At 48.5% G+C, this 22,475-nt stretch overlaps 1 protein-coding gene across 1 annotated transcript in view; it reads right to left on the bottom strand.

Moving 5' to 3' along the window:
- The window catches only part of DIS3L2 (DIS3 like 3'-5' exoribonuclease 2), a 196,121-nt gene that overhangs the window by 28,485 nt on the left and 145,161 nt on the right, over positions 1–22,475 (bottom strand). The window contains 1 exon segment of the mRNA XM_055817148.1: positions 15,172–15,251. Coding sequence (XP_055673123.1) covers positions 15,172–15,251 — 80 coding nt within the window.

Genomic DNA, 22,475 nt, shown 5'->3' with positions numbered 1-22,475 from the left:
GCTCTGGTCATGCAGGTGGGAATGAACCGAGGTCATTTGGGGAAGGCAAATGCAATGCCATGTCTTTCCTGGAGTCTGACACCAAAATAGCTGCCCAGCTCTCTAACAAGGGAATAACATCAAAGTAAAAGCTTTGGGAGTTTCCTCCAGCTGATCAACCTGTTAAATCCAGACAGCTGAGGAGAAGGACAGTGAAGCTCCATCAGATGCCCTTCACTGACCAGTTTCAGCAGAAGACAAAACCACTCAGAACCACTGCCTGCAGCAGCAATGCAACTGTGCCAAGAGGTGTTAAGAGAAAAGGGGGACACACACTAGTTGAAACAGACAATCCAAGTACCCGGGAAAGGGCAGGGATTACGTGAACCTGGTAACCCATGACAGGCGATACAACAGCTTTTATTATTGCCCACATTTCACATGCTCACTTACTGCTGTCCAGACATGACAGACACCAGCAACTTCTGTGAATGCTTGTGGGAGCATGTCCTGCTCTAACAGGAGAGGTACCAACTCCATTTCAGCCTGAGCTTGCTCCATAACACACCAAGATAGATCCCACATGGAAAGGAAACAGTTCAGGAGTTGCATGGATGGGCTGAATGTCAAAGCAAAGGAAATACAGCTTATGGTACGTGCAATCCAGGCACATTATACCCTCTTTGAAAGCCACTCTCCCATTGTTATTTAACATCCTGCAAATTTCAGCCAGAGACGCAGTCTCCCATCCGCGCCCCAAACTGGCCTGGGAATGGCTGGGAAGAAGAAAGGGAGCTTGAAATGAACTGTGGAAAGATTTAAGTGCTCTAACTGCTGCTTTCCAATACAATTTTCCACTTGGGGCAGGGGAAGGGAAGGAGAGCCTGACAGCAGTTTAGAGCCAGTCACAATTGTGACAGGTTCTTCTTTTCCATTTCCAACCAGCTCACAGGCAGAAGGAGCACTTTAACTTCCATTAATTATCACAGCCTTATTCCAGCCCAGGGCTTCAGAGCAGCAGTGGTGAGCTGTTAGAACGAGTCAGGAGTGGGTTCTGCCTCAAACTGTGCTATTCAGCTTAGTGCAGTAAAACTCTGCCGTTCATGGGAGCAAGAACCACTCCAGCTTCTCCTATAGTACCTGTTTGCAGCTAAGGGCACGTCCCATAGGCAGCACCACCACTACCAGAGAAGAGGATCATACAAACAAATTCTTGCACTCCAGACTCTGAAAAAGGTTAAGAGCTATTTAACAGACAGATCTGTTGCACACCCGAGCCGTACAAACACAAAAAAAGGAGCTTAACAAAGGAATACATCACTTCTGCCTCCTCTCTGGCTATCAGAGACTCCTGCTGTAACTCTACCACCACATCAAATTTATTGCGTTTATCAGTACTGATCATAGGGTATGTAGCTTGAAAGTGTACATGTGGTGTTTAGGGAGACACAGACAGCTTGAATACACACAGCCCTCATATAATTGGGAAAAATTATTATGAAATATTGCTATGTGGTTTCTCTCTCTGCTTGGCTTCATTACAAACTATCAAAGATCATTATAAAAAAAATAGCTGTGAGATGTGCCTGTGCAGGCACCAAGCGTGCCCTAGCTCAGCATTTCAGCCCACGCTACCCCCTGTCCCTTCCTGCTCCTCTGCCAACCGGGCTGATCCACCCTCAGCTGGTCTGCCCTGCCAAGACCCAGCCCTTGCTCCCACCCACTCCCAGCACCTGGCTGCAGGTACCATCCTTTCCTGCTCAGTGATGACAAGATGTGTCATTACCCCTTTCCCGGTGACACAAGACCTTTGCAGAGCTACCCTCTGACACTTGTGGATATTTTTAGGATTACTCTTTAGCACTGAATAATGAAAGGAGGGAGATGCTGCCACTGGACATGGCCAGAGCTCTTCCCGGCTGCCCCACAGTCACACCAGGAGATGCTGGTGAGCAGCTGTCTTGGGATTCAGGTGCTTTGTGGCCCTCAGCCAAAAACATGCCCAGCCACAAGCAAGGCAGCCCTTTCCCCACCTTCACTGCCTGGAACAGCTGATGGGCTCTACCGTAGCAAACTGACCAGTATACAGCAGGTACAGAGCAAGGCAGTGTGCCTGCGTGTGCACAGGCACGTAGTAAAGGAGGAAAGAGGCTGAAAATTCAGATTTAGAGTGATTGGGACATACTGTGCCAGGACGCTGAGGTTCACACAGCAGCAGCCATCGGGCAGCTCCACATTCAGCTCTGAGTCACACAGGAACCAGCCTGGGGAGCAATTACTGGTGTACAAATGCTCTTGAGCTGCAACAAAAGGATGGCAAGGAGCTTCCCATCAAAAACCCTTTAAGTCTTTACCTCCCCTCCTTAAGCTTGGGAGGATAATTCCTCCTGCTTAGACAAGCAATGCCTCAGCAGAGCTTCTGCTGGGGGGCATGAGATACTGGAGAGGCAGCATCCAGTGACATGAATCAGGGGTGAGCAGCAGCTACCGCAGCACAGCAGCTCTGCCCTGTCAGCATCACCCTGCACCCCTGCCAGCACTTGTGACTGCAGGAACTACGCTCGGTTACAAACAAGCTGTTCCTCTAATTCAGCCCTCCTGATTCCTCTGTTAAAGATTTTCCTGAAATTGTCTGGGGCTTTGACTAGCCAAATGCACTTTTACATATGACTTCAGTCCTTTAGCTGCCACTGCACTGCAAGCCAAGCCTGTGCTGAGAGCTATGCAGCAGGAGGAAGAAAAAAACCCCACCTGCTCAAAAAAACAGGTCTGCAGCCCTAACAAGCTCCCCACACCTCAGTCTTTCCCCCTGCATCATCACACACACACACAAGCTTTTTATTCTAGCAACCCCATAGACTACCCTAGGACTGAATAGGAAAAACATAACAGCAAGTGCATGCCTAGATGTTCATTTTGTATGTGCTGACAGTCTCACTTTAATCCTGCTTTCCATGTTTAAAGTGTTAATGGGAACCTTGATGCATTTCAGAGGGCATGTGCATGGATAGAAGATAGATGCATGAGTCTAAAACCCTGCTCCCAGATTTCATATCAAGTGCCTGTTTGTTTATATCCATATGATACAATCTTTATAAAAGCAATCAACCACCACCAAAAGGAGATGTTTCAATATCTGCACAGCCTTCACACAGACTAGCATTAGGTTTGCTTTTATGATGCAGAATAATATAATGGATTCCTTCCGCAAGTTCCCAAATGTTGTTATTAAGTATTGCTTCTCTAATAAAATATGCTGCAATATTCAGTAGTACATGATGTGGCATTTACACAAGTCTTCTCTCTATATAGGACTTGCTGGCTTTTAAACAAATCTGTCTTTTCTATACACCACAGAAGCACAAGATGAGTAATTACGTTCTCTGCTTAATAATGTTTTTGCACTGGCCAATTTAACAGCTAATCTCCACAAACCTCTGAGATAGTCCCCCAGCAGCTACATTTGCATGTTGTAATCAAGTCTTGCTATTAAATCATACTTTGCAACAATAGCTGAGCTGTCAACTACTAGCAGCAGCTCTCGCGCCGGCACCGTGCAGGCGAAAGCCCTGGATAAACATGCACAAAGCCACACCACTCTGCCAGCTAAGAGAGCATCCCTTCACACTTTTGGGAGCTTGGGAACAGCTGCACCCACCATGGATCTTAGGACAAGCACCCTGCTTTCCGGAGTGGTCAGTCAGCTTGCAGGTTGTTTTCTCCAGGCCTGCATGCTGCACTCTGCAGTGGTACACAGCCAAACTGGTTTGGCTGTTGTGCTGTGTCTTACTCCTCAGGCTGCCTTCTACGGTGTCCTTGAAAAATTGAAGGTTCTGGGTGGAACAGAGAGATCCCTCCATTGCAAAGGTTCCCCTCCTGGCTGCATGGAACAGCTTGTGGAGCCATGCCATGAACCAGAGCACTGCAACCTTCAGGGTTAACTACCTTCCTTGAAAATACCCTGCCCAATTTTCTGGTTTCTTTGCTGTCCTTGTCGATCACAGTCCAGCATGAAGATGGGGCTGAGAGAGAAAGCAGGCCAGCACTTGTTCAGTTAAATGTCCCTGTTAGTGCCATCATATTTTGGCTGTGGAGCCTGGGAATTGCTAGTGCCACGCACAGCATGAAGCAGATCTTTGATCATCCTCTACTGACTTCTACCAGGGACTGATCCCCTGCTCCTCACTATCCCATTCACCTTTCAAAAAACTCATCCCCAAAGAGATCCATATGCCCCCGATTAGCTCAGCACCATACCCCTGTTTCTCTATATTCACTGAAGCAACATGTCCCTTCTCCACTTTCCCACAACATCAGTTTTCTCTCAATGGGGACAGGAACTGTGAAGATCTGAGTGACCCAAATGCATCTGTCAAATAACTGCACCAGGAGGCAATTCCTATGAAATCCCTGCAGCAAACAACACTGTACTGGTCCAGGCTGTTATTGGTGCTGAACACTCTTGCTCTGAAGCAGATTCTGCCTCTCTGCACTCCCCCACAACATGCTGCAAATGTGCAGTAAATAGCAGAGCCCCTGTTGAATGCCACCTTTTGCAGTGGCTGTACCACAAGGCAGTTTCAGCACAGCAATACAGATCAGCTGCAGCCTGGCCGCATCAATGATGTCTTTCTCTCCTAATGATTCTTCCTATGCATTAGCACATTTATTTCTACCTTGCCCTGTACTTACCATTTATCCAGAAATCTGACAAGGTCTCCTTCTTTTAACATGGAGAAAGAGGGAAAGGAGAATTTCTTGCTGGAATCGGCTCACTCTGTGAAAGTAGACAGATCAATCTAGATTCAATCTGCCTCGCTAATTGTTGGGGGCTGGAGAAGTGACCCCGGGCTGGCATGGCTGGAAGAGAGCGTGCAAACATGGGCAGCCTACTCCCAGCCTCTCCTGCTTTTTCCTGCAAACAAGTCACACCAAATCTCTCCGAGTGTGGTGGATGCTGCCTGCTCCCCTGGAACCTTGTGCCCAGCCCCACATCACTAGGTAAGTGGCACTGCACCAGACCATGTCTGTCTGGCAGCAAAGACTGCAAATGAGCACTGAGTTAAATAAAGCCTGAAAAACTCATTAATAAGATGACTTCTCCAACAGGTGCCCTGTTTTACTGCAACAGAGCTGCCTCCCCACTTCTCTAGGTCCTGTTTAAACACAGTCCTTCCCAAGGGTACTTCCAGTGGGGCCAAGCCAGCATGGCCTTTCTTGTCTGCCAGGACAACTGCACACGTAGCTGCTCACTAACCTGATTATGTTGAGATGAGTAGGATTTGTATCACCTCTTTTACTATATCAAGCTGTTTAACCTGGACTGTCTGAGCAAAATGAGATTATGCCAGAGATGCAACATGTGCAAAAGCTCTCTGCTGGGGCTGGCTTTCACCAGGGGGGTAGGGGATGTGACGAGCAGTTAGTATGTCTGTCTCTGCTCAGCTCAGTCGGAGGTGGAAAGAAGTATCTGCCAGCAGCCCACAAGGAGGCAAGAGCTCTGCTGAATGAGGCAGGAGAAAGCAGCAATCCGATCAGAGAGAGATGCTCAGTAACAGTTAATCACTGCTGTGTCCAAGTGTTAAAGTTAATGGAGGAGCAGGAGGGTAGAGAGCAAGGAGGGAGGGAGGGGAAGCGGGGATACAGAGTTGCTTGGCTCAAGAGGCCAGTGCTGACACTAGCACCGCCCCACAGAAGCAGTAAAGCCAGACAAGACCTTACTCAAGCTACAACTCAGGCAGGGCTCTGCACCACACACGGGCAGGCAGGCCTGCCTGCACCAGCCAAACGAAGTGTGGCAGGTAATCATGCCCAAGGCAGCAGAGCTTTGCAGTAACTGAGACTTGAGTGGCAACAATAAAAGTTCACTTCCCTCTATTCCCTCCTGTTCGATGATTGCAAAGTGCTTTATAAATGCTAATAAAAAAGTCCCAGAGGACTCTTGCTCTTTCCTGCTTTACATGCGGCGGTGGAGTAGAGACAGGCAATGTGACTTGTCAGTGACCATGCAAGGGACAGTCTGAGTTGGGAGCTGACCCTGAACCTCCTACCCTGCTTGTGGTGAGCTGGTAAGGGGTCCAGTGGGGTCACCAGAGAACAGGACATTTCCAGAGAGATCAACAGAGGTGGAAAAACTTGCAGGACATCTTGGTCAATAATGATGCTGCTCATTTAAGAGTGCTTCTGCTCACCAGCCCCATTTTAGATGAGACAGGTGAAGGACACAGAATTTAAGATGTTCAAAGCTGATCTGAGGAATTTAGAACCATCTCCCATTAATATTAATGGAAACATTAATGCAAAGTACACTCAGTTCCTCAAGCAGGTTCTTTCCAAGCAAGATCTTTCCATTAACTTGAAAGGAAGTTGTGCCCAAATCCTCTTACATCGCTGGGAACGTCTCCGACGATACAGGCAAAGTCAGGTTACAAATCCATTAGGCTCCAGATTGACTAATGCATGGCAAATTGACAGAGGTGAAAGTGCTAAGCTGTAACAGGAACCCTGCTCAGGGTGACCTTGACATGGTGAGGTGCTGAGCACACAAAACATGCTTGTGATTTGAAGCTCCTATTTTCGATGGAAAAGCAGGGAGGTGTGGAGGGAACAGAATCCATTGCCAGACTGATATAGCTGCTCTGAATTGTGGAAAAAAAAAAAAAAAAAGAAAAAGCAGCAGGACCCAGGGCAAAGCACAGCAGTAGCTAGAGAAGTAGAACTGCTCACGCTTGCTGCTCAGGAGGGGGTAAGGAGAGATGCTTCCACTCTCACCCTCTGGTTTGTGACGACATGACTTCAAACAATAAGGTACATTGAACAGTCAGCTCAGCAGAGTACATAGAGAGAGGGCAGGACTCAAAGCAAATGCCCTGTTCTTCCAGGCCCAGCAGCTGGCAAACCCCAGCTTTGCGAAGAAGCCAGTGGTGTCAGTGCAAAGCTGATCCTTTACATTAATGCAGTCTCGTGTGCCAGGAATTTTAGACCAAGAGAATTATTCCAGCAGCTGACCTCCTGTGCCTGGAGGGCTTCAGGTAGCTACTGCTCTGTTAAATCCACTGACTTGTAGGTTCTAAGACACCTTCCAAAAGTGCACTTGTCCTTGAGAGATGGAGAATTTCCTGGTCTTCTCTTTGGACATTTTGCCACTGGTTAATCTCTCATGCCTTTCAAATGCATGTTTTATTTCTAGTCTGAATGCTTCAGCTTTCAGCCAGTAGCTCTTTATGAGAGAGCAATCCCAGCTGGCTGACAATCCACCCGGTTACTCCAGCTTACATTGCTGATCCCCTGGGGAACAAAGGTACTTAGTGCTGAACAGACCGTAGAGGTCCTGCCCACAGCAAACTGAAAGCCCTCGTTCTCTCCAGGCAGAAAGCACAGATCAAACAGCAGGCTGGCGAGCAGGACTGGAAGGTCTATCTCCAGGCTGAGCATCCTTCACCACCTCCAGCACAACACATGCTCTGAGTACTCAGCATCCCCTTCATCATCTTTGGTCTTACTCCAGTCTGCCACTGCACGCAACTTTCCAGCATTAGTTTGTACCCAAAGCACATCCTAACAGCGCAAAAGGCAGCGGCACATGGACTTGCCCACTGGTTCCAGTGCTCCCTGCTTGTAACATCACAGGGTGGACAGCAAAACATACACCTGGCAGAAAAGTCGCTTTGCACTATGACTATACATTCAAGGACACAGCGAGCCATAAGAAGGACTCCTTTTCCATATTTGTTACAAAAAATTATGCCTACGACTCCTGCTGGGAGAGGGACGGCTAGGGGTTCTGTTGATTTTCTAGCCAGATCTCAGCTCAGGAGAGGGTCTTCCTCAACATAAAATCAATCCAGTGGCTTGGGTTCAAGATGAAACTGAGAGGTGCTTCTTGTGAAGGACAACTACTCACTCTTTCCCATGCCAGATCTGTCCTCTCCCATGTACCTAAGGGCTAATCAGAGACTTGTCTGATTTAGGGCTGCTAACAAAACCCAGATCCATAGGTTAGCAGTTCTAGTCCAGATATAGCTCACTGCCTTGGGCATTAGTCAGACATATATAGGCCAGGGAAATGGTGCTGAAACGCTGCTGAGGGCTTCCAAACATATTGTTAAGCAAATGGATATGTAAACAGATCTCCAGGGATGACACATGGAGACAGCATCTCAGACTCAATTAGGTGAGCAAATCAGCTGCAATCGTATTTGACTGGCACCAAATACCCAGACATTTAACACTGACACAAAGAGGTTTTACAGCTCCTCTCCAAGCAAGCACTCTGAAACAGGTAAGACAACAAACTCCCCCGATTCAACCTAGGGAGAGCAAGGAGGTCCTGCATTCACCCAGGTTTAAGAACCCAGTCCTTCCTCCTCCTTGAGGGTGGGAACACACATTGACTGCCCTCATACCCTGTTGTTCAAGGATTTAGACAGCATGCTACTGGTCAGTGCGGGGTATTGTGTAGGCCACCAAAGAAGGCTTCAAAAGTTCATTTGGAAGGGGTCAGCTAATCTTCAAATCCCATCTGCTTGCACAGGGGAAAGGCGGGTCCTCCTTGATTACCTTTTCCATTTGCAGCCCCCATAACGTACTGACACTCCAAGGAGGTGGCAGTCACTATTTCTACAGCGCTGGTGGTTTGGAAACCTGTTATTAAGCAGCAGGGTGGCAGGAGGAGGCAGGTCTGTGTCAAGAAAAGCGGCCAAGTAGTACCTGGGCAGAGCTTTTTGCAAGAGTCCTTCTTCCTCACCTAGAAACGGCCATAAGTTCCCTTCTGCAAGGAAAGAACAACTCTGCTCCTCAAAGTCTCAAGTGACAAAGGCTATTTTGCAGCATATGTCCCAGCAGCCTTTGGTTGTGGCATACAGAAAACTGAGCTCATACCTTAGGCAAGAAGGATTACGTATCTTTTGAAGTTTTAAAGGTCAATCTCCAGATATATTCTCCTGGACAATTAACTCTAACTGAAACCAGTGCCAAAACCAGGAGGACTGTTTTTTCTCCACATACAATGGCAGAATAATTCACCAGCCTCACAAGGCCAACTCCAGGGCTTACCCTTTGGCAGGTGAATGATATGCATCACCTACTGACTTGGGCAAAGTTTAGTACAAGTCAAAAACCGAGACGTGGAATCAAAGGAAAAACTCCAGCCACCTTAGTCTTCTCTTTTGTAGACTACATCTTCTGGGCAGTGCTAACTCATGCCATGGCTTGCATTTTGCTTCCAATCCTATTCTCATCTACACAGACACCACTTCCACCAGAGCTCAGTAGTGTTTTAAGCCCAGCGGGGGCTGGCTTAGTCTTAAACCCAGGAGGTGGCTTACAATCAAAGTGGTGGTATTCCTTCTCAGCAATGAAAATGCAGGCTTACTTACCCCAACTGCCTCTTATGCTTTTCTGTGGCCTCCAAAGACAGCTAAACCCTGCCGCAGCTCACCGGTAAAGAGCCATGGGGCAGCTCAGCTACTTGCAACCCAACAAGGACTTGGGCAATGCTTGCAGAAAGCTAGCGATGTGCAGAGATGGTCCCACAAGAACTGCAGTGCAGCGGGGTGTGCCTTGTCCCAGCTAAGCTACCTTGTCCAGCGAGGCACCCTAAAGTGAAAATCCCACCCTGGAGAATTTGACATTGGCTGGCAGATCCATTTCTAGAAATGGAATTAATTTTATTTTGATCTGAAATCTAAACAAGGCACTTTGTAAGCTTCAGGTGAATAACTGCTACTAAGACAGCATCCATCCAAGTCTGTGATGTCAGGGGATTATATGTATATGGATTTCCCCCATGAAATCCCAGTCTGCCAGACAAGACAAACAAAAGAAGATGTCACCTTCGGAGACTTCCCTGGCCATGCAGGCCAGAGCATGTATTTGCTGATCACTCACCAGAAAATCAGATGCCATAAGGGGAGACGACCACATCCTTTACAACAATACAAGCAGTGATGCTTGGCTGGGATGCATGCCATGAAACAACCATGTAATAAGGCAGGTCAAGCACTCAGTGACTGTGTGAGCTGTGCAGCAGCTCCTTATACAAACAACCGACTCTGCAAGCCTCAGTTTCTTATAAGGAACAAAACATACTACCATAAACCTGCTAGCTCATTGCAAAGCAACCAGGTCCATGCTAAAGTCCAGTACATGAGCTGTACACTTGGGAAGTACATCTGAAAACAAATCAAGTCATGTTGTGTCAGTCTCTTTACATATTTTATTCCTAGCACTCCCAGTTAACAGTTCTAGAAAAGAAGAATAAACTCCAAACAATTCTGGTTTGCTCTATTCAGAAAAATAAGCTCCCCCCTCCCCCCCCCCCGCAAACCTCCACCCAAGCTCTGTTTACACCAAACCCGCTGCAGCCCTGAATGGCAGCAATAAATGGAGTGAGCTAATGTGTTAGTGACAAATAACCTGTTCAAACAATTCAAGCATAATTATAGGCTGGCTCTCCTGATGTAATGTTAGGTACATCACTGCAGATATTACATTCACCTTATGAAAAGATTACACAGAGGAGCTCAGTTGGTAACCCAAACAGCATTATATATCACGAGCTTGTCAGCATCAGGAGTGCATGCACCCTGGCATTTGAAGTCCCGGTGTTTTAAGTGATAATCCAATGTACCAGGCATCATTGATCTCTATATAAAAGGGGGCACCACTTTTCCTTTCAACTGGAGCTATTTTTCACTTCTCATCCTGAAGAGTTGTGTGGTGCTGCCCGCAAGTGGCTACACTGCACAGCAGCTCTATCTGTAGCGCTCTGGGTCCCCGGAGAGAAAAAATGATCAATACTCCAACGCTGCTTTTGTAAGAGGTCTCTAAGTGCTTCCATGCGAGATGCTGCTCCTCTGGGTTTAGAAATTACTCTGAAGAGAACATGAAAGCCCCCACTGCAAATTCATACTCCTGACACAAATCCCAGCTGCAGCAAGGAATTAAAATGAAACACATTGGCGAGCTGCAAGCTGGTCTATTGGCAAAGATGGTGCCTGTGATGTGGGGAAGGGACCTCAAAAAGAGACCAGTACACCTGGTGGCTTAGGGAGCAGGAAAACCATGTTGTAGAGGAGAACCAGCTGGGGACAAGAAAGCATCTGCAGATATGGCCCACATAACAGGATGAATCTTGACAGGGATTTATAGCTCCTTGGTGGGTCTGGGATGGCAGGGACCCCGAGCACTCCATCATCTGAGAAAAGTGACAGTAATCAGAGAGTCTTGGGAGGGAAGACAAAGGCATTTGAAGGATCAGGCTTGCTGTGGGTAGGTGAGCAGAGCCTAGGAGGTCTGCAGAGAAGTGTCTGTACAGTGACAGCGAATGCAGAAAATGGCCTAAACCTTCCATTTCTGGCATACAGCCAGAAGATACTAAACTTCTTGCAATTAACTTCTTCCAGGGGGATCTCAGGTTGGCTTTGGCTCTTCCTGCACACGTGCTGGAATAACTCTTTCACGATCATCTGTAACCCTTATTGATCTCATCCTTCCTGCTGCCTGGCAGCCCAGGAGAGTAGGTCCAGTCATGCTGGGCACACTTCAGAGCGGGTAGCCAGCACTTCCTCAGCACAGCCGGTACCATATTCCTAGATCAGGGACTGGCAAGTGCATGTTGTAAGATGGGATTCATGAGCCATGGTGGCTGTGAATGGCCTTGATGGTCTTTTACTGCCTGGCTGGGTTTTGCAATCGGATCCTGTGCAGGGCCAGAGAAACCCAGCCTGTGCAGAGGCAGCAGCAGAAAGCCAGTCCCACCCTCAACACCTGACTTGTGCTGCAGTCACACCATGGGACGGCTGGCAGGGCTGTCCTCTCCTCAATGTGACTATTCTGGGGCCACATGAAGGCTGACAATATGCTCCTGTTCCGAACGTCACCCAGCACACATCACCAGCCATCCCCATGTCACAGCACAGTGCTCCTGTCGCAGGACAGCCATCCCACAGCAGCCTGGTGCAGCAGCCCGGTGCTCTGTTGATTATACTGACTGATCTCCGTTAAGGAGAATTTAAGTAACATGGCTTAAAAACAAGAAAGCAGACTGCTTGCTTCTGCATGAGGTCAAGTAATTTCCTCTGGGGCCAGGAAAGATTGAAGGGCTGGGAAGGACTGGCAGCCAAGGAGATGAGAGTGTCTGGGTCTGAGCAAGGAAAAAGGGGAGAAGTGATGTCCCCTGGTCTCACCCCTGTGACTGCAGGGGCAGTGACAGTTTCTTTCCTCCATACAGCTCCAAGTACAGCACTGGGATTGCTACTGGGACTATCAAGTGCCATCAGATACCAATATATTATAGCAGGGTTGGAGGGGCGAGCAGCTGGCTGCTCAGCACCTCTTCTGGTCTCAATCCAAGGCTCCCAAAGCTGTGCTGAGTCCCGTCTCCCCAAAATGCTCAGCACCCAGGGTGTGACAGTGGAGCAGGCACCTGGAGAGCATTGTGCCTGCAAATGCTGCTGCAGGCAGGCAGACAATGGGAAGCTGCCAGGAGTGGGCAAAAATTCCTTGGCAGGGTTTTATCATTTTAAAGGGAACAAACTCCAATTGATTGCCCCTGTAAGAGCCTGCATGGTACTTGCACTTCTAGCCTAAGCAATAGAAATTTTAACTGCTCTGGTAATTACACTTTCAGCAATGCTGTGGTCCTTTGTTCTGCAAGTGGGAGGCCAGTATCTGCTGTTCTCCGGTGGCCCCGTCTGGCTGCAGCTTGGAACAGCATTTGCCACTAGGAGGGGAAGGGACACTCATCCAGTGACCACGGTGACACTGAGCCTTGCTATGCACAGCCCCAGTCCAGTCACACAGATCTCCAGCGCACTGGGCACACTCCCCAGGCCGGAATGGGTTCCTGTCAACCGGGATCACCTTAGCTTCCTTCTACTAAAGCTGCTACTCGAGAGCTTCACACATCTGTGCTCCTGCTGCAGGTCTGTCCCTGGCACAGGTCCCAGCTGAGGATGCCGGGCTCCAGGGTGCACATTTCCAGTCCTTCCCATGTGTGAGCTTGCAGTGTGTCACCAGCATTTCTTCTCTGGGATGTAAATGGCTCCAAAACATAGTGCAGACACAAACATACATTGCTTTAACTCCTAGATATGTCTTTAGAAGGATGCAGAAGAGTTGTTATCCCTTTGGGTCCTGATGAGTACTGTCAAAGCCTGACTAGGCTTGGGAGAACACAAGGCCTACAATTTATCCTGGGAAATTGCTGACGAAAAGTTATGACAACTGCCATGCTATTGTATGGATAAAAAATTTACCCTATGAAAGGCCCAGTGCTTGAGAAGTATGGTCTCTGCCTCACTGAGCAGGAGCCACATCTGGTGCTTCACTATGCTATTCAAAGCAATGTCCTGTTGCCAATAAAGCTGCAGTGCACACAAGCTCCTCCAAAATCACCAAGAGTACAACCAGAACTGAGCACACGTTTGGCTCAAGGGCACTTTACCTGCAAGAATACGCCCTGGGAAATGGGATCTTGCTCCCCCCAGGTTGATCAAGCAAGCTACAAAATACAAAGCATGGGGCCCCGCAGGGAGGTATAAATGCAGTTTGGATCTGTCAGACACGCACAAAGTCTGGGTTTACTTGCAATCCCACTCATTCTGCCCGCACCATATTTTTCCAGCCCATGATCCTGGCTGGCATGGCTCCGCTCCCACGCTTGCCAGAAACGCAGGTCACAGCCATACATCCCTAAATCAAAAGCCGCCAACATGCTGCAGCTACTTTGTCACATGCTGGACCACTCACAGCTAAAAGCAAGGTTTCCAAGCGGAATTGCTATTGGCCTTAGTGCTTAAACAAAATATCTCCACTCCCGTCCCCAGAGTTCCCTCGAACAATGGCACAAAACACCCGCTGGAGCCTGGGGAGAGGAGGGTCTGTGGTAGAAAAAAAGTGGCTGCTGATTTTTGAGATATACACCACACAATTAGAAACACTGCATCTATAAACATCCTTAACAAATCCCAACAGGTCCGGGGGGTTACTTTTTTCTTTTCTTTGCTGTCCATTGTGTGCTGCTGCCTTTAAAAACCTCAAAAACAAACACTCTTCCCTTGTTGATTTTATGCTTTGGCACTGAACTGCACGCTTCCCTATTAGCTTGGTGGTGCTGGAGGTACCAACTCTGCTCATCCATGCCTCTGGGGCTGCGATAGTTGGGATGGGACCATGTACCATGTGCTAACTGCCCATCCACAGGTGGGAAGGATTCTCCAAGAAATTATCTCCCTTCTTGTTTAAACACTGAGATTTCTCAACTTAGAAAGGGGTAGGTGCTGTTTGCAGATGTCCCTCTTCCTCATCGGGCCTGTTCTTGTCAGTGTTTCAGAGCAGATCTAATTACCGGCTGTTCCATCCATTGACAGTTTCATATACTCTCCTTTTTTAGGTTAACCTTCAATAACTGGCAAGAAGCAGAACTATATGGGTGGAGGTAACAGGCTATGGATTTATGACATGCTGGTATTCAGGCAAAGTAACCCAACACGAACACAGAAATATCCTAAACTGTGCTGCTGCTGTCAATTTGATAATGAGAAAGTGAATTGAAATAAAAACATCTTGGGTGCCAATTCACTACAGCAGCTAGTAAAAATAGGCAGAATACCTAGAAACTGAGGACTCTGTGCTCCAAATACATCCAAAGCTTGAATATCATATGGTACTTCATAAAAACAGAGCGTGTGGCTGCACTGGGGCTACAGTACCACAGCTGAAAGGCCACTCAGTGAACCCATGCATGAGCTTTAGCAGAGAGAATGGGGTGCTGTGTGTCTCTAGCTGAGCAGAGGTGAGGGCTGCCCTCTTCAGTGCTCTGCAGCCTTTGGATGCTTGCCCCCAGCCCATGTCACCTCAGCACAAAACAGTGCGTGGTCTGAGTTGCAAACACCCCAGGGCAAAGCCTGGGTGAGTACTGCCAGAGCCCACAGTACCCAAGAGCTGGCCTTTTAGCCAAATAAAAACAGCTTTTAAATGCTGCAGAGAAAAGGGTGCTGCAGGGCCTCGTGCATTTCAAAGGATCTAGACTTTTCAGGAGCTGTTCCCAGTTTCAGGTCAAGCCTGAAGCCTGCTTTAATCTACTTTTAAGTGGTACAAGCAGTTGGAATCTCTCTGCCAGAAGGCGAGGCAGTCTCCTTTCAATGCACCTTCCCCTATCTGCTGCATGCAATCTTCTGAAGGACTTACTTGTTGCTGTCCCGGTACTGATAGATATAACAGCCTTGAGGCATCCCACTCTCCTGGTCCAAGGTAAACGAGAGCTTCAGCTGCAGAGAGGAGAGGGGGTAGGGGAGAATGAAAAGAGAAACAGAAAAAATAAAAGCAACATTTTAGGCTCTCAGTCATCACAGCAACTTCAAGTGAGGCTTGTGGGAGAAAGCTTAACTCACCGAGACTGACACGCAAACACCGTGGCCTGGAACATACCGCGGGGTTCCAAACCTCAGGGAAAAGTCACATGCGTTGCAGAAACCTCTTGCTTTTTCCACCCTCTGTTACTATAAAGTGTTCGTGGTTCTTCTGAAATGCATGGGTCATAACAGTTCACCCCTCCAAACCCACCCACACACACCACCCTTCACCAAAGCAATTGCGGTTCCCCTCAGACACTAAAGAAATGAGTCTTCTCCATCGGTAGCTGTAGTTCCCACGAGTCTTTCTCTGAAAACTTTCCCAGCTCCATCTCGTTCCTCCAGTGCATTAGAACAGAGAAGAAACCACAGAGGGAAAGGTGACAGATTTTTCCTTCTGTGCAGAGTTATTAAAGAGCTGTTAGAAGGGTTTGCAGTTTGGATCCGTGTCCGGCAGGAGGCTATGATGTGACCTGGAAGCTGCTTTCTTTGCAGCTCCAAGAAGGCATTCGGCAAGGGTTTTCAGATTTCAAACACGGCTCATTTTATTTAAGGGGGAAAAATTAATCCTCTTTCAACAAGCAACAGAATGGTTCCACGGGAGACTTTTTTGTTGAAAATGTCTCCAGTGATTTTATAAGCTGAACTGCCTAGAAAACAGCACGGGGCTGAGCCTGCATGTGTGAGCAGCCCCTCATTCCCCAGAGGAAAGCTGGCCCCCAGACCAGTGTCCCACCAGCTCCTGCAGCCATGAGGTGCAGCCCCCGGGCTCTGCAAAAGGGCTGCAGACCCTGACCAGGAGCCAGGAGGCTGGGTGAGAGGGGCAGCATCCTTTGGAGGAAGCAGCTCTGGCCTTCAGGCTCTGAGCGATTTGGCTTTTTTGGGGTCACGGAGATTACTAACAGCAGGGCTGCCACCACTGATGGATCATGCAAAACTCTTCAAACAGTCTGGGAACACCATCACAGGGCTAAAAGTTGAAGGAGGTTTTTTTATGATGAGCCCTACCTTTTTAAAAAGGGAAAGGAGGAGAGAGCGGTGTTGAGCCACTCCATTTGATCACAGACTCCTCTCCTCTGGGCTCCAAGGAAATTGCTAACTCAAATTAACAGCTTATTCAGGAATGAACACAGAATTAAAACATCTTTCTCCCGTAGGCTGTTAAGAAACCCCATGTGCTGAATCATTAGATGGTGCACTCATTTTCCCTTCCCTAAAGAGCAGCAAAGTCATATGCTGTGCTCTCACTGACCCAAATAAAACCGCATACCATGAAATCATCAAAAAATTCACCATCTTGGATACCAAGTTAAGAACTGAGTACCAGACTGAGGCCAAATCCATCTGATCTCCCATGACTTTTATGTCCCTAACTGTGTTAAGCCATTCTGAAACACAGGCTCCTGCAGCAGCGTGTAACACATGTATCCATGCTTTGCATGTCTTCATAGTACACGTATCACAATTCATACCACTGTCCAGATGGCAACTTCTTACGTTCTCCACAACTCTCCCTTCCTGCAAGTTCTGATCTTACTACAGCTTAGCAGATCACTCAGGTCTGTTTTGGAGACTGGTGTCCAAGGCAGGACTAGCAGGGCCAGCTGGGGATGCTTCTTCTGACTGAGATCCATGAAGCCGAGCATGAAACTTCTCCAGATGCTACTAAAATGGCACGTGGCAGCTACCCCATGCGAGCAGGAGGGTCAGCAAGGAAGAAGTGACATCCCCAGGGAAGACAAGCAATCACCCTGCTGGTCATATGTAGCCCATAACCAGAGTACTCCCAAGTGAGCTGCCCTGGTTTGGGGAAATGAAGAAGGAACTAGGAACTGCCCAAAGTCATTTTTCTGGGCCAGGTTTTCCAAAGCTTTCCTGCTGGAATATCAGGAAGCATCTCTGAGGTGAAATGGATAGAAATTATCTCAGGCACAGCTCCACCTGGTCCTGTGCTTTGAGGAACAGGCACTGCACTGCAGAATTGCTAGAGAAGAAACAATAGAAAGTGCAAATTGGGCAAAAGTGTGGCTTTGGCCACTTTCAGCAATAATTCTGATCAGGACAAACTAGGACTGCCTAAGCCTCTTGTTGGCAGCTCTCAGCTAAGTGGGCTTTGGGCTTGCAGTAACAGAGCATCTCTGGTTACACCTCACCTGGGCTCTGAGCTCCCAGCACCACTCGGGCTGGAGCCAGCTCTGTGCGAGGAGACAAGGCCACAGGAAAGGAAGGAAGGAAAAGGGCTGGGAAGGAAAACAGCCTTGTTTGGACAGACTGCTGGGGAAAGCTGTGGGGTAATCAGGTATGGGAGGGTGACCTTTGACTATCTGGGGGAATGGGGTCCCACGGAATCTGCCTACCCAAAAAGGAAAGATCGCAGTTCCCAAAGATAACGGTTTTCAACTTTCTGTTATTTCAACCCTTCTTTCTCTGCTCACTGTATTCCAGACAAATAAAACACACCCTGCGTGGCTGGCTTAGCTGCCTCTGCTACCCACCAGTGCCAGCAAGGCCTGCATAACAGGGACTGTACACAGCTTGAACATCTGGGGCAATACTGTCAGGCCAGAGGATGCTGCTGTCACCCACAGTGACAAGAGGACCCCACTCGGAGAAATGTCAGGGTCAGGCTGCCATCACATGGAGACACGTGTACCTAAAGGTCTGTCCCAGCAAACATAGCTCAAGGCAGCCGTGCTGTCACTGATGCGCAAAACCCTGCTCTTCTGCAGATCTGTCCTGCCGATGCACAGTCATGGCCAGCCAGGATGGGGAAGAGAGGACCTGTGATCGACACCCACCTAGGCCACGAGTCCTTACAGACCTCGAGTGAACAGCCAAGCTCTGGCTGTGTGGCCACCAGCAACGCTCTGGCAACCTTTGCTCATTTGGTAGCATTTAGTCTCTGCAGGGAGCATGAAGCCCCCATGCAAAACCCATCACAAGGTGGAAAGAAAGTGGGTAAGGCAGGTAGAGGAGGACTAACCGAGCGCTGTCAGGAGGTATGCTGGGATGCAGAGACTGTAAGCTTCCTACTAAGCTTGAAAAGATTGTCCACACCCACTCAGTATCATGTAGTTGGGTCCTCTCTGCTGTTGGAGCCACAGGAGTGCTCCACTGACCACCTCCAGACACATGCTCACTTCTGCATGGCCATGCTCAGCTGCAAAGGCACTTACACTCCCCAGTGTGTCAGTGCTTTGGGAGGTCTGCTCCACAGATTTCTCCTCTCATGCTAAAGCTAATCTTCTGCCACAGATCTCCAAGAATAAAACTCAAGTGTCCTTTCCCAGCTTTCCGCACACCCTACACTGCTGCTTCTCTCTGGTCCCACCTTCTCCAGCAGCCGCCCTTTCCTTTTGCCTTCATTCACTAAGCACAAAACCTCTGGCTACTTCTGAATTAAAGGAGGTTGCAGGGCAAGGCTGGGGGAAGGAGAGATGTCAGGAGCTGATCGACTACTTTATCAACTGTCCTATCTGACTTCTGCTACAGCAATGTCACGAGACATCCAGAGCCTCCCAGGTAGATGAAGCCCTACAAAACAAGCAGGCTTTTGCAATCCTCCCTCTGGCACAGCTTTAACTCTTAACCGATTTGACAGCATTGCTCCAAAACCGCGTGCCGCTTTGAAGCTCCTTTCTGTGTGTCAGTGCTTCTTGTCAGGACACAAAGGTTTGCTGTAAACCCAGCAAACAAACTAATACCAAGACAAAGGAAAGGGCACTACTCAAAATACCAGGTTTTATACCTGGAGGGGCAATGGGGGACTGAGGTTTCTTAGAGAAATGCAAGTGCAGGGTGACTCCATCACAAGGAAGGCTCATCACATCAAGGGATCTTCACCATTAAATATATGAGATCATTTCATTTTACAAGACACTGCTGGGCTTCACTGGGAGAGGAGGGGGAAAGGAAATTTCCCAGCACCTTACTGCAGTGATTTGGCTTGCACTGCCCCCTTCGGTTGCTTAGCCCTGGAGCTCACACGCTAATAAAGATCCCTTTCCACTTCAATAGCTTTGCACATAAAGAAATGTTCGGCATGGTGTGTGTGTGAACTCGATGGGAAAGGGAGCTGGAATGCAGCCATGCTGAGAACAGAGTGCTGCCTACCAGGCGAGCCCCATCAATAATTGAGATGTCAGAGGCACAGGGAGGTGTGTGAATAAGAGCTGTCAAAAGGAGTAATTGGGATCTGTGTGGATACAGTGATGGATAGGCTCGCTCACCACCAGACACAATTGCAATACACCCAAACAGAAGAGGAGCAGAGTGCTGAAATTCAAAGGGGCTGGGGCAGGCTGTTTGATGGGCAGGATGTTGCTGCCTCCGTGGAGGGGAGTATCCACCTAAAGTACCAAACGGGTGTGGGCACACTATCCCATGACTGGTCAATAGAGCAAGAGAATGTACTCACAGCACGTGGCTGATCCTTGGTAATGTTTGTTGGCACATACTGCAGGCTCGAGGTGAAGGTAATGCCACGTCCCTGAGGAAAGTCATCCGGGTGAAAGTCATCTCCTGCCCACAATCATCACTGGGCACTGAGAGCTGCGTGTGCATAACGCCTGTTTGTGCAATGGCTCCACTCTTTGGATTAGTAACATCCTCCTGCTCTCTATTCCTAAATCCTTGAATCCAGCAGAGGCTGCAGTTGGCCGACAGTGGGATTGCTGCTTCTTCCTCCATCCATCAGACACCAACATGCTGCTTCTAAACCCAAGGGTTCCCACACACATCCCTGGCAGTGGTGAGCTGACACCAACCCAGCACACAGACATGGACAGACACAAAACACCAGGAAAAGCAAAAGGGCTCAGGGCAGCTGCCCTCCAGCGCACTGACAGCTCTGTGCTGCCTGACTCCTACAGGGACGTTGTTGGGGAAGCTGCCTGCATCTTGGGGCTTTGTCCACCAAGGCCAGAAAGAGGATTTCCAGAAAGCAGGAGCAGTGCTTAATGCTGTCATGGGCCTCCAGGCTTGCCTGGACTTCAGTGCAGCCAGCAGCCATCCTCATTTAAAGAAAGTTTTAAACCTGCATCAATTAGGTCATGCAATAAAGCCTGGTAGCTCCAACAAGGAGAGAGCATGAGGAGCAATCTTCTGGCTGCTGAAACACTGCCAGTACCTACATTGCCTTGACTAGGAAAAATCTGCATGCCCCTTGAGCTTGGATCCCCCCCCGTTCCCAGCCTTGGCTCCAAGCAGTAAGCCTCTGTCACTAGATAAAACATTTTCCCTACGCATGCACTGTATCAGAGAGGTATTATCGGTTTGGCTGAATAACCAGGTCAAAGATTTCAGATGTCCCAATTCTGGGGCAATGTAAGGGCATGCCTCGGCCAGCCTTGGTTGTAACTGTTCAAGGTAATTCCACCAGTGTGGTGGGGTATTCAAGCAGAAAGAGTTCACCCAGGGCAAGGAGGAGAGGCAGAACATGAGCCTCCAAGGCAAAAAAACAGGGGAGTAGACCTAAAGATTACACTGAGAACAGCTTCCTGAAAGGCAGGGGTTCTTTTCTACCTTTGGCACTCATTCCATTTTAACCCTACCTGCATGCAAGTCCAAAAAAGCTGGTATCAGCTCCCTCTTGCAATAAAGGCTCCCCTCTCTCCAGCAAGCTCTAGAAAGCTTTTTAAGAATAAACTTAGTCATCAAGCAGGTTTTTATGCCCTGCCCAAACTTTGGTTTTGACCTGAAAAAAAATAGCCCTGAAGTCCTGACACTCACTTTTAAAACCACAAAAAACGAGCCATGCTCCAGTAACGTAATCACAGAGTTTTCTGGCACCTCATCCCTTAAAAATACATCCATCTGCCTCCACGCAGGCCATCAAACTCAATCTTGTTCACAATGGATTTCCCAATTCCTGCGTGCTGGAAGGACTGCAGCGGTGCTGGCTGTGCCGGCTGGATAGCCCGTACAGAAGCGCAGGCTGCAAACCTCACAGCTGTGTTTTCACTTAAAGAAGCTGCTCCTGAGACCAAAGCACTTCTTCCACAAGCTTTGCTATTTGTGCTGCAGTTCAAAATTGCTCGAGAAAGACCCTGGGTAAAGGCTGAAGAACATGTGGTAAGGACAAGATGGGGGTAATAAAGGAGAGACCAAAAGTCCTACAATGGAAGAGGAACGCAAAGAAACTTACCACCAGCTCACCTAGTTACCTCTCACATGGGGTTGGGGTGGCTCTTCCCTTTTGGCTTTGCAGACAGCGAATGTTTGGTCAATCTCAGCAGCTGGTTATGGGACTGCTGTTGCTACTGGTTGGAAGTCCTGAACTCGTCCTAAACTAGTCCCATCTCACCCACTGCCTCCTCAGTGAGACCCCTTCTCCCCATCCCTAAATGCACATTTTCCAGGTGAAGGTTTAAATTCTCTAGGAGGCTCCTGTAGCCATCCCTGCTGCCCTGTGTCCTCAGCACGACCGATCCCCAGCAGACGGACAAAAGCAGAGAGGTAAAATCATCTGCCCTTTATAAGCCTGTTCCTTGGGGAAAGGGTGCTCACAAGGGGACACCACTGGCAGCTGCTCCTCTCCCCTCTTCCTGCTGCACTGTCACCACTCCTGAGACATCTTGACCCCCAAACTGAAATGCAGAGCAGGTACAGGAAGGAATCAGCAAGGAACATGCTGGGCACATTCCACAGCCAGCCAACCTACACGTCTGGAGCTCCTGGGTGTGAGAAGATGGTGTTGTGTTTGACAGAAACTCCTTGCCAACCTTACCCCCTTTCACAGGACAGAAGAACAACTGTGTGTAAATGGGCAACAGAACAAAGGGTGACTTATTTTTGGGGGTGAGCCCTCCTCTCCATTCCTACTTTACTTTCCAGTTTTGAGGTCTCCTGTGCAGAAGGGTTCTCTCTTACTTGCAACAATACAACACATCACCTTGAGTTTTACTCATTCTGCGCTACCCAGAACGCACACAACTCTCTAATCTCTCTTCCTTCTCAGGACATTAGCCAGCAAACTACCTCTGTTAACAGACTACAAGATCTATACATGTGGTTAAAGGACAATGTCAACCCAAACCCTAGTTCAGACTAGGAAAAGGAGCTGAAACTCATCTGAGGTATTACTCCAGCCTGACTCCCTCTGCTCATTTCCATTTTACAATCTCATAGTTTAGTCAGATG

Source organism: Falco peregrinus, chromosome 12 (genome assembly GCF_023634155.1).
Source record: "Falco peregrinus isolate bFalPer1 chromosome 12, bFalPer1.pri, whole genome shotgun sequence".
Taxonomy (NCBI): domain Eukaryota; kingdom Metazoa; phylum Chordata; class Aves; order Falconiformes; family Falconidae; genus Falco; species Falco peregrinus.
Note: the sequence above shows the minus strand (reverse complement) of the source record. Positions and strands in the feature narration are given on the sequence as shown.